The 16847-nt window shown below is 42.6% G+C and overlaps 1 protein-coding gene across 1 annotated transcript in view; it reads left to right on the top strand.

The window, feature by feature from the left end:
- The window catches only part of LOC126416235 (endoglucanase A-like), a 35264-nt gene extending 26716 nt beyond the window's left edge, over positions 1 to 8548 (top strand). Inside the window, exons 7-8 of the mRNA XM_050083846.1 lie at positions 1018 to 1157; positions 8286 to 8548. Coding sequence (XP_049939803.1) covers positions 1018 to 1157; positions 8286 to 8499 — 354 coding nt within the window. The 3' untranslated portion in view covers positions 8500 to 8548. The remainder of the gene's footprint in view (positions 1 to 1017; positions 1158 to 8285) is intronic.
- Positions 8549 to 16847: the final 8299 nt, after the last annotated feature.

Raw genomic sequence — 16847 nt, 5'->3', positions numbered from 1 at the left:
CTCCGGAGCACAGGTGGAGCAACTTCCCTGGCTGACAAACTTTCTTCTCGTAACGTGGTGATGCAGATCCGATGACTGGTCACTATTGTTGTTATATAGCTAGGGAAGGCCGAAATGCACGCTATAAGCTCACGCAGGATGGCGTGAGATCTGAAACAGAATACGGAATGAATGCTATAAAGAAAAGTACGTAGCTGCTGGAATACTTAACTTTAATCCATCATTTGTATACATCGTTCTTGGTGAGACATACTTCATACGATAACTATCAATTGCTATGGCGCCTTGCTAGGTCGTGGCCATTGACTTAGCTGAAGGCTATTCTAACTATCTTCTCTGCAAATAAACGAGGCTTCGTCAGTGTTGCATCGCTAGCTAAGTCGTCCGTACAACTGGGGCGAGTGCTAGTACGTCTCTCAGGACCTGCCGTGTGGTGGCGCTCGGTCTGCGATCACTGACAGTGGCGACACGCGGGTCCGACATGTACTAATGTACCGCGGCCGATTTAAAGCTACCACCTAGCAAGTGTGGTGTCTGGCAGTGACACCACAATTGTCTTTCGTGTAATGATGGGTGTTCATTCTACTGTCCCACAGACGTCTCTGATGTTTTGCTTTCAACTGAAATGCTGCAGTCCATTCGAGCGCGGCGCCCTACGTATGTTGCGTTTAATTGGGAGTATGTTCAGAAACAACATCAGGATAAACATACATATCGGTACAGGAACAGACACACTTGCAGGACATACCTGTATAGGGATGATAGAAAACTTTTGTTGATGTGTGTAGATAAAATGAAATAAAATATATTCCTACTGCTGACAAAGTTGTTGACGGATAATGCCTTTTATCGACAGGAATGTAATTAATTTTTTAGACTGAATAATGTAATAAATTGTTTACTTCGTAAATAGCTTTCCAGAATGTGCTTATCAAAAGTTCTACATAAATAAGATTACGATCCCATGGCTAACAACAGACACGTTACTAAAATATCTATTCTCTTGACATTTCTCAGGCAGCAGCGCTGGGCATCAACACGGAGGAGAACCAGGCGCTGGCCAAGGAGCAGATCGGCTACATCCTGGGGGACACCGGTCGCAGCTACGTCGTCGGCTTCGGCGAGAACCCTCCAGTCAGACCCCACCACCGCGCCGCGTAAGTAGCCAGCCCGCCGTCTTCAGCCCGTTCCTTGTCGCATGGTGAAGCCCACGCTATTAACCACAGCTCAGTGGCAGCGGTTCGCCTGCGTTAGCACATCAGCGTACGAGTTCTAGCTTCTCCTTCCGCGAATGGGTGAAATTTATCATACTGATTCCTCTTTGAGTTTTCGGCAGCGACAGAAGGGTAGCAGTACTAGTTAATAATTTGTTGTGTTAGGAACAATTCTTCTTCTACTTCATATCTTTTTAGATAAGTGGAAAGTGTCCCAAACTATTTTCTTTAGATTTTTGGTGAATCTAAGAAGTGATTTGTTCACTATTACTAGACAGGCATCCATGCCAATTTCATAATTGCGAAAGTAACTCTGCCTGTTACGCTTTCACAACTTAACTGCTGAACCGATTTTGAAAAAAATTGGTCTGGAGATAGCTTTCACGCTGAGGAGGAACATAGAATACTATACTTAAGTGTGTAGTTCAACATATTCATTGATTTGAAGAATATAACCCAAAATATGGAACAATAATTACTCTTTGGAAAATGGCTCTGAGCACCATGGGACTTAACAGCTGAGGTCATCACTCCCCTAGAACGTAGAACCACTTAAACCTAACTAACCTAAGGACATCACACACATCCATGCCCGATGCAGGAATCGAACCTACGACCGTAGCTGTCGCGCGGTTCCAGACTGAAGCGCCTAGAACTGCTCGGCGACACTGGCCGGCTTCTTTGGAAAAGCTATTTACTCTAAAACTTTTGAACTTCATCTTAGTTGAGAAAATGCTTTTAATGTTTAACATGTTCTACATAGTAAGATTCAACGTAATGACTATAATGTTTATACAATCCTCTAGATGTTTAATTCACACTTCCATACTAATACCAGTCACAAAACTATCACACTTTAGCCGGTGAGCGTCATGCGTACCTTATAGCTCCTTTGTTGAGTTAGAGTTTCCGTGAACAGCGTGTTGTCATCTGGTTAGTGTCACTGTTTCACGATCAGGGTTTTCCGTGATCAATTCCCGCCAGGTCTTTTCTTCTCCCTCTCGCGTTTGGACGTTTACGTTGCCTTACCATCATCATCAGTCTCGACGTGCAAGTAACCGGCGTGGAGTCAAACGGAAAGACTTGCACGAAGCTCCCAAACATCCCAACCATGGTCTCCCGGCCAATGAACCTATACACAAATTTTATTTCGTTTTGCTCATAGGCGAGCGCATCCATGAGTAGTAGCAAGAACACAATACTTATACCATCGTCAACATATTTAGTCCATGCCAATTCCTACTTCCATACTAATAATATAAATGCAAAAGTAGCTATATTTGTTTCGTTTTCACGACTAAACCACTGCACCGATATACGTGACATTTGGCATGAGACACCTTCAACCCTGATGAAGAACATAGGCTAATTTACAAAGCGTGTAGTGCAAGGTATTTACTGATTTGAAGAATATTACGCAAAATAGGGAAAAATATTTTTGCTCCGGAAAAGTTATTTATTCTTTCAGTTTTCAACTTGATCATATTTGTAGAAATGCTTTTGCTGATTGATGCCTTCCACGTAATATGATACAACGTCATCAATACAATGTTTATTCAATTCTCAACATGTTCAATCCGCACTTCCCCACTAACTCCAGTGTTAATTGCGAAAGTAGCTCACTCTGTTACATTATCACGACTGAACAGGTTCCTACGGTATTTAGTATAGATATAGCTTGAACCCTGGGAAACACTACTGGATTCCTTGTTAAGTTGTATCTTTTTGAGTATTACTGACATTTTTAACTATAGTATACCTCAGTGGCAAGCAGACGACTATGGCGCAAAGTTGGCGACTCTTAATGTATAGATTATTCCGTGACAGTGCAGATCCAATGACACTGAGCTCGTGGTTTGTAATATTGAATTGCTGCATCATCTGGCATAGTTGGGGAGATTTGGTGGAGATTCAACAGTAACAATCACAGTTTAGCCGCTGAGCGTCATGCGTCGCTTAACAGCCCCTTTGTTGAGCTAGAATTCCCGTGAACACCTTGTGGTCATCCGATCAGCGTTACTGTTTCACTATCATGGTTTTCCAGGCTCAGTTCCCGCCAGGTCTTTTCTTCTTCCGCTCGCGTTTGGATGTATGCGTTGCCTTAACATCATCATCACCCTCGAAGGACGGGAACCCTGAGAGCCATATTTAAAGCTATTACTACAAGCCTCACAAACGTAAGTCTGATGTAACGTATATTTGTAAGAAATCTCGAGCTGTGAAAATTACTCGAATCTAACAAAATTTAGATCAATCTCGTATCCGCCGAACTCGGATGCAGCACGTCAGGTGGCCTTAAGAGCTACAGAGACATTAGAACATTCACAAGCCAGTCGCAATTTAGACGTTCAGTGTCACGCATCCCTAGTAGCTTCCAAGACACTTGTAGACTCACAACGACGGCTTCATTTAAAGACTGAACGACAAACGTAGAATCGTACCTTTACATTTGGAACGCAGGAGGCTTTTGGTGTAGCTCCATTTGATTATATATTTACTGACTACGTTAATCATGAATTAGTCATCGTAGGGGGATTGATCAAAAATGTAGGCAGCATGAAACATTAAAATGCAAGGTTGTTATGTGTTGCTTTGGTGGTAAAATCTCCATCCAGTATTAGATAAGCCAGAGGAACCACTAAACACACTACTTCTGCGCGAATGTAATGAATCGAACCATTTTTTAACTATAACTGGAAAATATAATGCATGCTTTCAGATTCGATATGCAGAAAAACCACAGAAACATTTCCTTTATGTAACTAGGTAGTGGCATTGCATACATTTTTATACGCCACTGTAACACAGACATCTCGTAAATTTACTATCTAACTTACTCAGCATAATTCATCTTAACAAAACTATAAATAAGCGAGCGAAACAGAGGGGAACAGGTAGTCTAATTATATATCCGTTGTAAATAGGTTCTACGGTTGTTGCTGTGAAACTCCCTAACTACTTGAAAGTGAATCTGTCTACAGCCAAAGGTACAACACATCTGATTTCCTTCCTTACGACCCGGTCTTCCGTCTTTTCTTCACTTACACGTAATCATCTAATCTCAGCGTAATAGTTATACATGATTCTAACTAGTAATGTTCGGAACTACTTATCACTGCTACATCATCTGCATACGAAAGGCACCGAGCGAGGTGGCGCAGTGGTTAGACACTGGATTCGCATTCGGGAGGACGACGGTTCAATCCCGCGTCCGGCCATCCTGATTTAGGTTTTCCGTGATTTCCCTAATCACTCCAGGCAAATGCCGGGATGGTTCCTCTGAAAGGGCACGGCCGACTTCCTTCCCCATCCTTCCCTAATCCGATGAGACCGATGACCTCGCTGTCTGGTCTCCTTCCCCAAAAAACAACAACAACATACGAAAGGCTAGTAATTTTCGCCTCCTGCAATTGTATGCATTGTGAGTTAGTTTTAGTAAATTCTGTATCGATCTACTCTAAGGTGCTTGTAAATGAAATAGGTGAAGTGGCGTGCCCCTGTCTCCAGTCAGTTCTCCAGTTAAGGGTATCAGCCTCTTTAATAGGCAAATCGACAGGGTTTTAAAAGTGTCATCGAGTAAACTAATTACTCCGTAGATATTGGACACAAATAAAAGCCGTGTAAATGTTGTTTTCCGCTCCTAGTTATGGTTTCTACCTCCAGAGCGTTTCAGTTAAATTCCATAGTTCTTATTCGAGTTGCGGTGCTCCATTCTTTAAAAATTCAGCGTATAGCAGGTCTTCAGCATAAGCCTCGTTATTCTTTAATTTCTTTATTGTTCGCTGTATTTTGTTCCCTGATGAGATGGTGAATTGTACATCAGCTGTATCAAGTTCTTCAGTTGTAAAGCAGGACTGTGGACCACTGTAATTAAGTAGTTACGAAAAGTACGTCTTTCATTTTTTTTCTGTCACTCTTGTTGAGTAGTATTTTCCCATGCTGATAATTAATAAACTAATCCCTTTTCGTTAATTTACCAGTATACTAAAGATAATTTTTGGACTTGTATGTGAAGAAGATGACATGGAATGGAGGATAAGAAAAAAATGAAGACTTAAAAGAATTGTACAAACACCAAAACGTCGTCGAAGTGCTAACGAAGAGAAGCCTGAACTTGGCAAGCGAATATCGAGAACGATGGAGGAAAAACTACCTAGAATAGAATTCTGCAGAACAAAAGATGGAACGGAAAGTCAAACATATCTTCTATTTACCTCTCCAGTTTCTCCTACGTTGCTGATATTGTTATATGGATTGAGGCCATGTCAGCGGTAGTTGGCCGTGTGCCATTCCTGACGACAACACTCCTGCTGGGACAGAGTCTGCCTGCCCTGCCTCTCTGCTTCTGAGTACATCTACGTTGAAGTATGAGAAACTTCTCTGAATGTTTGCGCAGTGCATATCTGAGGCGGGACGTTGCTACCAACGCGATACGTGCCTACCTGGATATGGAAAACCCCCTAAAAGCCATATCCAGGCAAGCCGACTCAGCAGCCTTCGTATTTGATATGCGAAGAGGATTCTGGCCGGGACAGTCACATCTCCCCGTATCCTCGAAGCTATGCTTTAACGCACTCGGTTAGCTGGCACATCGGAAGCCCAAACATGTGTATAAAAGAAAAGTAACCAACTGATAAAAAAGTTGTCGCTGAGGACTTAAAGCAACAAGAAACGTGGCCGTTCAACCACAGGGAGGAGGGGAATGTTCTAGACCAAAACTTGTTTGGACAATGAAATTTAAGTACATGATGTCGTAACCTATGTGGGAAGATTTATCAGTGAGCACCTTTCAGCCTTCCAGTGAAATGCACAATTCAAAGAATGGAGTGCAGTCCTGTCATAAATAATGTGTGCAACTAACGAGGCCAAACGATTCTGAACGCAGAGTTACGGCATTTTGTTGTAATGTACGCAATGAAACTGGATGCTGTTGCTTAGAAAACGTTTTTATGAGCAGGGGTCCCCGATTACTTTAAGTACGGGAAATTGTAATCAAAGATTTCCAGACATAATAGGAATGATTACTGCAAAGAAAAAGAAACTGTCGTGGTCATTCAAAAGTAATTTTGAATCCTAATACAGCAGTCCACAACTAACAACTGTCAGTTGGCCTCTGAACCAATATTGGTGTTCTGGTCTCCGTTCGTCTTGAGCAGTATAGAAAGTATTATCATATTTTCTGTCATCTGAAACTGTGTTGGTCTTGTTAATATTGTTATTTTTCACGGTGGAGTTACGCATAATGATTGTGTAATCCGTTGGGAAACAAGGAGGTGGAACAGACCAATGTAGAGCAAACACTGAAAAAGTACTTTTTTGAATACAATTTATAGAGCTGCTATAACGTAAAACCCTGCAACAGTCTGTATGGTAAAAGACAGATACGGCTTGCCAAATGTGTTAACGCGGGATACGTTCGTCTTTGTTATGAATTAACCCGTTGCTAACGGCTAACATGTTGCAGAGGAGAAATGACACTATGAAAAACTACTGGACCCTGAAGTGTTATGTGCACGCTGGGCTACTTTCAGAATGTAAATGAGTGAAAGTTGTATAACTTTCGGTTTAAGGAATTAGTATTACATGACAGCTTTCCAGTACGAGATATCGCTGGCTTACCGCACTAATATAAAAATATTCCCAAAATCATGTGTCACTTCTTTTTCCTCATCGGTAATTCGGTTTCATACGACCAATCTGCCATGACTCCCTCTCCTCTGGCAAGTTCTATATCTTCATCTCAGAGTAGCATTTACAGCAAACGTCCTCAATTATGTGCTGGATGTACTTCAATCTCCTACAGTTTTTACCCTCTACAGCTCGTTACAGCTCCTCTGCAGTTAGTATGTCTTATTATCCTGTCTGTTCTTTTCGTTAAATTTTCCCATATGCCGGGTGATCAAGAAGTCAGTATAAATTTGAAAACTGAATAAATCACGGAATAATGTAGATAGAGAGGTACAAATTGACACACGTGCTTGGAATGACATGGGGTTTTATTAGAACCACAAAAATACTAAAGTTCAAAAAATGTCCGACAGATGGCGCCTCATCTGATCAGAATAGCAATAATTAGCATAACAAAGTAAGAAAAAGCAAAGATGATGTTCTCTGCAGAAAATGCTCAATATGTCCACCATCATTCCTCAACAATAGCTGTAGTCGAGGAATAATGTTGTGAACAGCACTGTAAAGCATGTCCGGAGTTATGGTGAGGTAGTGGCGTCGGATGTTGTCTTTCAGCATCCCTAGAGATGTCGGTCGTTCACGATAAACTTGCGACTTCAGGTAACCCCAAAGCCAATAAGCGCACGGACTGAGGTCTGGGGACCTGGGAGGCCAAGCATGACGAAAGTGGCGGCTGAGCACACGATCATCACCAAACGACGCGCGCAAGAGATCTTTCACGCGTCTAACAATATGGGGTGGAGCTCCATCCTACAAAAATATCGTACGTTCCAGCAGGCGTTTATCAGCCAGGCTGGGGATGATGCGATTCTGTAACATATCGGCGTACCTCTCACCCGTCACGGTAGCAGTCACTGACGTTTAGCTGTCCAGCGCTATCCATCGGACATTTTGTGAACTTTTTTTTTGTTCTAATAAAACCCCTTGTCATTCCAAGCATGTGTGTCCATTTTTACTTCTCTATCTACATTATTCCATGGTTTATTAAGTTTTCAAAATTATACTATAATACCCAGTATTTATATACTCGCCATTTCTGCGCGGAAACTCGTTTCGTATCTTATGATTCCACATAACTTTCATCATACTTCTGTGGGGCCACATGTAAAACGCTTCGGTTATCGTCTTCTAAGCTTCCCCCGTAGTCCACGCAGAGCTATGATTCAGACGTTAGTTTCTGCTGCAAAAGATATTTGTACCAACCATAGCAGAAACATCTGTAGATAAATAGTGAAGAAACACGAATGGGTTTTGGACAAGAAGGAATCGTCCAGATATATTTAATTATTCCGTTGTTCCGACTGCTCATATTTCTTGACTCTCATGCTGAAGCTGAACTGGAAGTGTAAATTTCTGACCTCTTGTATGCTGCTCTGTTGGCAGGTCTTGCCCCGACGCGCCCGCGACTTGCGACTGGACGCAGTACAGCACGACAGACCCCAACCCGCACGTGCTGTACGGCGCCCTGGTGGGGGGACCGGACGCCAACGACGCCTACTACGACGACCGCACCGACTACCAGCACAACGAGGTCGCGCTCGACTTCAACGCCGGATTCCAGGGGGTCGTGGCGGCTCTCGTACAACTCGGACTCTGAGCCATTCCCTCTCACAGATGTCCCACAATAAACTAAACGCATAGCACAACTTAGGTGTTGCTTCTCTTTGTATTAACCTTCCATACATTTCAATTCCAGCAGCGAGCGATCGCCCACGGCTGGAATGACATCCACAGCGCATGATCTACTTTGCTAGCCATTAGAATAGCAGCGACAAGAAGGCGACGTGCAACACAAACAAAATCAACACCAAGTGTACTACATGCTTGGATATGCACATTATTAAAACAGCACAAAGAAGACAGCAATAATGTCATCTACATTCTGCACATGGCTAAGTATCATACCGTGTGTTTTCACTAAAAAATTGTATTTGAAGCTTGTCTCTTTGTAAGAGGATCATGACATTAGGGGAAATGTCTAACACTGTTTGTCGAATTTTGACAACGACAAAATCGTAGAGTTTGTAGTTTAGCTTCACGCTTTGGCTGGGATACGATAACCGTCATACCAGTATGGTATCGATGGATTAAGAAGAGCTATACAGAACACACGGCCCCAAGCGACTAGCGCCAGAGAGCACATTCACTGTTGGTTGGCTATGTAGGATCGTACAGCAACGCCATGTAGCCTGAGTAAGGAAATGAGATTGATTTTAGCGAAGCATGTGCCCACACAGTCAGTCTGGAGCATCAGTGACTGTCAGCAGGACGACCATTGTTGAGGACATAGAATCCTATCGGCAGTGAGGGTGGCCAACAGCAGAGCGCCCGAAGAGAACACTGGAGACAGGAATGGCTCTATGCCATCGTCTCGTACGAGTTCCGGTTATTCCTACACTATGGTAATGGATGTGTCCATGTGTGGCGTCTTTGAGTAGAACGAATGTTGATAGATTGCGTTTGCCACCGTTCTATGGACCCAACGTGCGATATCATGTTGTAGTGCGACGTTAGATGAACTTCATAATCACATGTGGTTCGCACAGCCAGCATATGTTACGTGGAAAGCCCGGTAATCATGCCTTATCTTCGAAGTCTGCGAAGTATTGTATTTCAACAAGGTAATGTCACATAGAATTTTGCTCTTGCTGTCCTCACATACCTCGACACACGGGGTTTTGGCGTGTTCTCTGACACTTTAAAAACATCTCATACGGATTGCGTAGACACTGACAAGCCACCTCTCACCAGCCATATAATCTATGAACTGTGACGTAACGTTAAAGCGATTTGGGTGACGTATCCGTTTGACTCTATGCCCAGCATTATCAGAACAAATCTATATTTCGCCTAATGCGTGTACATGAAGGAAGGTAAATTCATTACTTGGTATCCTTCTGGCATTTCAATTTTAATGGGCAGTGGTGTGCCTAGTACTTTGTATTTACAAAGGCATGACATCTAAGAGATCAGTTACAGGATCCTCTAAGAAAGGAATGAATGATCCTGTATAGAAAAAGAAAACGTGTCCTCAGTAAACTGTCTGAGGAGAGCTCTTACTTGCTGTGTGTGTGAGCTTATACTTACATAACGCTCTCAAGACAACTAAGCCGTAAAATGCACCATTGTACTAAAACATTCATTAACAAGTTGCTGAATAAACCATTCGTGTGCCCCACCAGAAAAATTAAGAACTGATAACACCTGTCCACGCTGTAAATGGTATAGATACAGACAGCAGGTCATTATGTAGCACTCATCATCGCGTCAACATAGAAGAAACTTACTGCAACTAATATTTTGTTAACATTAGTGTCGTCGTGAATTACCTGAAGAATTGCCTCCTCCATTATACTTCCCCCAATCGAAAGTAGAAAGATTTGACGTTCCCTAACCCCTAAGACGACAGTCAGTTGCTTCAAAGATAATCCTCGAAATTCTGTCATCATAGAAACGTCGGAGGCGCGACTTACACCGTACACTAAACAGCCATTTGCCAGCGCAGCTTTTTTTGTACACTTTCGTTCCTGAGAAATTCAAATGGCCGCCAACTCGGCTTTTTTGACACTTACGTTTCATTGTGTCAGAAATGAAGACCATAAAAAACCCTTCTCAATAATTTCGTGCTCTTGAAGTACGTTGTCATCAAGATATGCAAGTAAGGAAACGGAATTTGTCTTAATGACGTGAATAGCTGATCAACATTACTTTCAGTGAAAAGCAACAAAAACAAGTGTTAGAATGTCAGCAGGAGTATCCGAGAAGGCAGTTTGAATATTTCATGTGAAAAAATTTCATGTGTTATGCTGCATCCCTTTTTTTCTCGCCATTTATGGATTACGAAGAATTTAAAAAAGTTGTTCTAGAGTGGAAATAAATCGCCTGCAGAAGCATGTTACTATGACAAATTCTTCTCTGAGTGAGGAATTGGTCTTGAGAAATTAGCTATACTATTTTGTTACGCTTTGTCTACCACGCGAAACAAATACCTAACTTGTGTGACAACTGCCGATGCTCATCTGATGTACAAAGTAAAAGTAATATAAATGTCACGCTGCTCCCAGCCTGTTGCAAGCCTTAAGATATTACTTCATTTTTGCAGCTTTCATGAGAATTTCATAACCTTTTTTATCATGCAGACCCCCATTTGGCCTCGTGAAGCTGAGTGGAGACCATTCCAGATCTTTGCACCTCACAGTTGAAATTGCCTCTGCCCTGTTGCAGAGGGACTTACCATAGTTATCTCGTCAATCAGTGGAACGATTGCGATAATACAAAAAAAAACCACTACAGCCACGGTGTATCATGTACCGAATGTAAATGACGTATTATGTACGTTTTGTGTGATAAGAATTTATCACTTTATCTGTACTTAGACACATTATGTTTGGGAGGTTACCTACCGTAAGCAAGTAGCAGCTTGTGGACATAATGACGAAATGACGAAACACAGACGTGTTAGGCAAGTCACAAAACAGAGGGAAGGGCAAGGGGGCGGAAATCATACCCCAAGTGAAGGCAAGTATGACCTCTTACCATATACGCTAGTTTGGCGAGCAAATTGTCTGGGTGCAATAGCTGAACATGGAATTATCTCTGGGAAGAGACCACTAATGAATTGCTTAACAGATGAGGAGCCAAAGGAATATAGAAGGCTCAAGTTATTTCTGACGAGAGAGCGTTACTGAACAAATGATTTGTGTCAGTGCAATAAAAAGCCTATAGTTATCAATATATTACACCTCTTGTAAAATAGTGGCACAGGTTATCTGTTAAATAGATATGTCTTATATGAACTAGAAAGATTAAACAGAGATTGAGACCAAACATACAGGTATTCGCAACAGTATTCGCATAGTGAGTTCTTAGTGTATATTGCGAGTATTGGCCGAAAGAAATGAAAAATAAATACGTTCAGACATTGCAAATTGTACTTTTGTAATTGTTTTCAATGAGGGCGGAATGTGACCGCGTAGATCGCGGGCTAACAGTTATTAACAAGTAGCAATTATGGGAAGGTGATGAACACCTGGAAGAGCGTGGAAGAATGTTGTTAGTAACAAATAGTATAACAAACGTAGGAAGAATATCGCGAAAGGAAGCTTTTTATTACATGATTTCATACAGATTTAGGTAATTTGTAACACTGAAAGTAGCATAGGTAGCAGTTATAAAAGAAGGACTCAGGAAACATACGTTGGAGTAACTGAGTAGATTTGATATGTTTCGCGGAAACATCGTCATTGGGAGATATAAACATAAGGATCAGAGGCTGTGAATGCTGTTAAGAATATGAAGTTGGATGTACGGGATTTCATATAGGCATCGGAGAAATAAAGGGTAGACACACCCTTGTAAGGGAGGGCCAACACCTAGATCAGGTGAATCTACAGTCAGAGTGACCTGAACCGTCTTTTTATGTTGAGAGGTGAATAGAGAGAGACACTCTTATCGAACAGATAAAGAGGTATTTACACAGTGTTTGCCCATAGAAGAAGGTGTAAGCGCAAGAATAACAGAGGCTAGAAACTTGATAGTGACTATTAGTCACACTGCTGGTGTGTTTTCTATTTCTCTTCCACACATGTCTGTTTTATCACAAAAATGAAATTTGGAATTGCTGAGAATGTTGTAAATTAAAATGTCAGCTTTTAACTCCTAATCATTTGTATATTTCAAAAAGTTTGAGAAACTTACGCTCTTGTTATCAATAATCTGAAAGAAAAGAAAAGGCAGTTACATTTGAACAACCGTGGTATAGCTTGATCAAGTATTTCACATACTCTTCCTACGAAAAGGAAAAATGTATTTAGAAATGCCATACGAAGAGAGCTATGAAATGCAAAGTGGAAAAATAATTTATTAGATTATGAGATCTGGCTTCTCAGGATGGGGCCGTAATCAGTTACTCTCTTTTGCACAACAAACACGTAAACTTTATTTAAAGAAACAAATTTTTAAAACAATTTCTTGCTTTTAAAACAAGTTTGCTTAAAAAAACTTACTGTAACACTGATTAAGGACTTTTCACAAAAGACATCAAATTATTCTCGGCTGAAGGCCATGCACAACTTTAAATAACAAACAGCTGAAGGCCTGAATTAGAAGTCAGAAGAACAATTCCAAATAGCACACATTTCAACAAATACTTTGCTTTCAAAACAAGTTTGCTTTTAAAAAAACTTATTGTAACACGGCTGAAGGCCTTATTATGAAATAGATGAAATTATTGCTAGGCTGAAGGCCACAGCAACAATAATTAGAAAATTACAAATATCCTTAAAACAAACATCACAATCTAAGGAAACAGGACAAGTGGTTCTCAGCAAGTGTTCCAAGGGTCGGCCTGGGAAAGTAACTCGGATATAGCGTAAGGTGAGACAGGCAGCCAAGAGTTGTACTCACGCAATAGGATGGCAACTAAAATTAGGGCAGCTTAAGCACCGACCGACCGACTAACCAATCCGCCTAACGTCCGATCAGCGGTACAACGGTGGAATATTTTTAGGCAAGGGCGAAGAGACAGACGGCACTACGTCTTCAGAAAACACCCAAGGCCGAAGGAAACACTAGAACCAATGTAGACCTCCCAAAAAATATGCACCGTACAATACAAAAAGCTGTCGAACACGACGAGGAAAGGTACACTGCCGGAAAGTATGCTAACCTCCAGGGCAGGTACAGGGTGTTTCAAAAATGACCGGTATATTTGAAACGGCAATAAAAACTAAACGAGCAGCGATAGAAATACACCGTTTGTTGCAATATGCTTGGGACAACAGTACATTTTCAGGCAGACAAACTTTCGAAATTACAGTAGTTACAATTTTCAACAACAGATGGCGCTGCGGTCTGGGAAACTCTATAGTACGATATTTTCCACATATCCACCATGCGTAGCAATAATATGGCGTAGTCTCTGAATGAAATTACCCGAAACCTTTGACAACGTGTCTGGCGGAATGGCTTCACATGAAGATGAGATGTACTGCTTCAGCAGTTCAATTGTTTCTGGATTCTGGCGGTACACCTGGTCTTTCAAGTGTCCCCACAGAAAGAAGTCACAGGGGTTCATGTCTGGCGAATAGGGAGGCCAATCCACACCGCCTTCTGTATGTTTCGGATAGCCCAAAGCAATCACACGATCATCGAAATATTCATTCAGGAAATTAAAGACGTCGGCCATGCGATGTGGCCGGGCACCATCTTGCATAAACCACGAGGTGTTCGCAGTGTCGTCTAAGGCAGTTTGTACCGCCACAAATTCACGAAAAATGTCCAGATAGCGTGATGCAGTAATCGTTTCGGATCTGAAAAATGGGCCAATGATTCCTTTGGAAGAAATGGCGGCCCAGACCAGTACTTTTTGAGGATGCAGGGACGATGGGACTGCAACATGGGGCTTTTCGGTTCCCCATATGCGCCAGTTCTGTTTATTGACGAAGCCGTCCAGGTAAAAATAAGCTTCGTCAGTAAACCAAATGCTACCCACATGCATATCGCCGTCATCAATCCTGTGCACTATATCGTTAGCGAATGTCTCTCGTGCAGCAATGGTAGTGGCGCTGAGGGGTTGCCGCGTTTGAATTTTGTATGGATAGAGGTGTAAACTCTGGCGCATGAGACGATACGTGGACGTTGGCGTCATTTGGACCGCAGCTGCAACACGGCGAACGGAAACCCGAGGCCGCTGTTGGATCACCTGCTGCACTAGCTGTGCGTTGCCCTCTGTGGTTGCCGTACGCGGTCGCCCTACCTTTCCAGCATGTTCATCCGTCACGTTCCCAGTCCATTGAAATTTTTCAAACAGATCCTTTATTGTATCGCTTTTCGGTCCTTTGGTTACATTAAACCTCCGTTGAAAACTTCGTCTTGTTGCAACAACACTGTGTTCTAGGCGGTGGAATTCCAACACCAGAAAAATCCTCTGTTCTAAGGAATAAACCATGTTGTCTACAGCACACCTGCACGTTGTGAACAGCACACGCTTACAGCAGAAAGACGACGTACAGAATGGCGCACCCACAGACTGCGTTGTCTTCTGTATCTTTCACATCACTTTCAGCGCCATCTGTTGTTGAAAATTGTAACTACTGTAATTTCGAAAGTTTGTTCGCCTGAAAATGTACTGTTGTCCCAAGCATATTGCAACAAACGGTGTAATTCTATCGCTGCTCGTTTAGTTTTTATTGCCGTTTTAAATATACCGGTCATTTTTGAAACACCCTGTAACTGGGGCGTTAGCGACCACATGGCAGAAAATACCGCTGGTTGCACTTCACTAATAAGAATGATACTAAATTCAATGATGAATAACAAATAGAGAAAGAAGACTGCAATATTTCACCGCCTCTAAATACTTCACTCATTGCCGCCAGGCTCAGCGGCCCTGGGAGGAACAACCTGCCGACCAAAGGCGAGATCTCAGAATAGTCGAGGCTGCATTAGCAGTTAACTGTTCACTCAACTTAAACGTCCAGGGTACGGTGTGCAACGAAGTCGTCGCTCTCACAGCTACCGCTCCTCGATCCGGCAGTGGCAGCACGCCGCCAGCGGTCCCGGCTTGCCCCTGCGCTGCACGGACCTGCTAGCTGCTGCACCCCCAACCGACGTGATGTCCGTTCGCAGCTCCCTTCACCAAATCCAGTACGCAGAAAGCATTAAAATAACTGCTCATTCAAAACCACAAGATACACACGGATCAGGGAAAACATTTCCACAAACAACTCACAATACTAAAACCAGTTACAGTGAAACAACACGGACGAATTATAAGTCGGCACAAACACAGAGAAGCCAGAAGCAGTAGGAAGACCAAATGCACGTCGTCCGATGCGACGGCCGTCCCCACTTAAGTCACGCACGAGAAAGATCGCAGTATAAATCGTCGACTGACAACTTGTTGCCATGAGGGCACTTCGATGGGTGGACACACACACACACACACACACACACACACACACACACACACAGGTAAAAGTTGCACTACTCGAATATCACAGTCCATTAATTAAAACTAGCTGAATCCGGTCCTTGACGTGGTCGTGCACTCCCGCGACCACATCCTTCCAGTGCTTGTGTGTCGCCAGCGTTTGGGCGAGTACTGTCTGGCTGTCTGGACCTCACTGCCGATCTGTTTCAACTCAACTAGCTCGGCACACGACGACCTGGAAGTAGTAGAGGCCACTCCAAAGCACAGTACGCACTATCGATAAGCGCTGCTGTTGCTCACGGACAGACAAGGCGAGCAAACGTAGTGGCGCCAGTAAAGACACTAAGGAAACTAGAGGCCACTATCGCTATTACAAGATGCCAAGCTATGAGCGGCATCAACGCGAGCCGGACACGGATCAGATTATAAAATGTAAAGGACGACGGTATGATCAGTTGGTCATACAATAACATTTTGAACATAGTATATTAAATAGAAATCTGTCTTTTTCCTAAGCTAGCTCGGTTACTTGTTGAAGATTTATTTTCAAAATAGAAATGGACTTTTTTTTCTCGAGGGGCTTTAAATACCTGAAATAATGAAAATTGAAGGGGAAATCTACTGTTACTTAAAGAGTATTTTTTTAACGTTAAGGGATGTGAATACGGGTCGGTGGTTGGTGCTTATGAGCGCCCAACGTCGAGGTAATCAGAGAATACGGGTCGGTGAATACGGTGCGGTTCAGTGGGCACTTCATCGCCGAGCCAACATATATAGATGTAAAGATTGTTGTTCCAAAACCATGGAACTACGCTGAAAGTTAAACGACTTCGATGGTGAGATGATAGTCGGTCCAAGACTCTTGGGTCAATGCTTGTATACATCTATATTTCGCAAGTCATGTTATCCGAGATTACACAAGAATTTCTGTTTCCGAAGTCAACAGTATCTTTCCGCGTCTTCAATACAGCTCTCGTAAGCCACCAGACGGGACGACCCCAAGTCTCGGACGA

This window comes from Schistocerca serialis, chromosome 8, assembly GCF_023864345.2.
Source record: "Schistocerca serialis cubense isolate TAMUIC-IGC-003099 chromosome 8, iqSchSeri2.2, whole genome shotgun sequence".
Classification (NCBI taxonomy): domain Eukaryota; kingdom Metazoa; phylum Arthropoda; class Insecta; order Orthoptera; family Acrididae; genus Schistocerca; species Schistocerca serialis.
The sequence above is the reverse complement of the archived record's forward strand: the minus strand, read 5'-3'. Positions and strand labels throughout refer to the sequence as shown.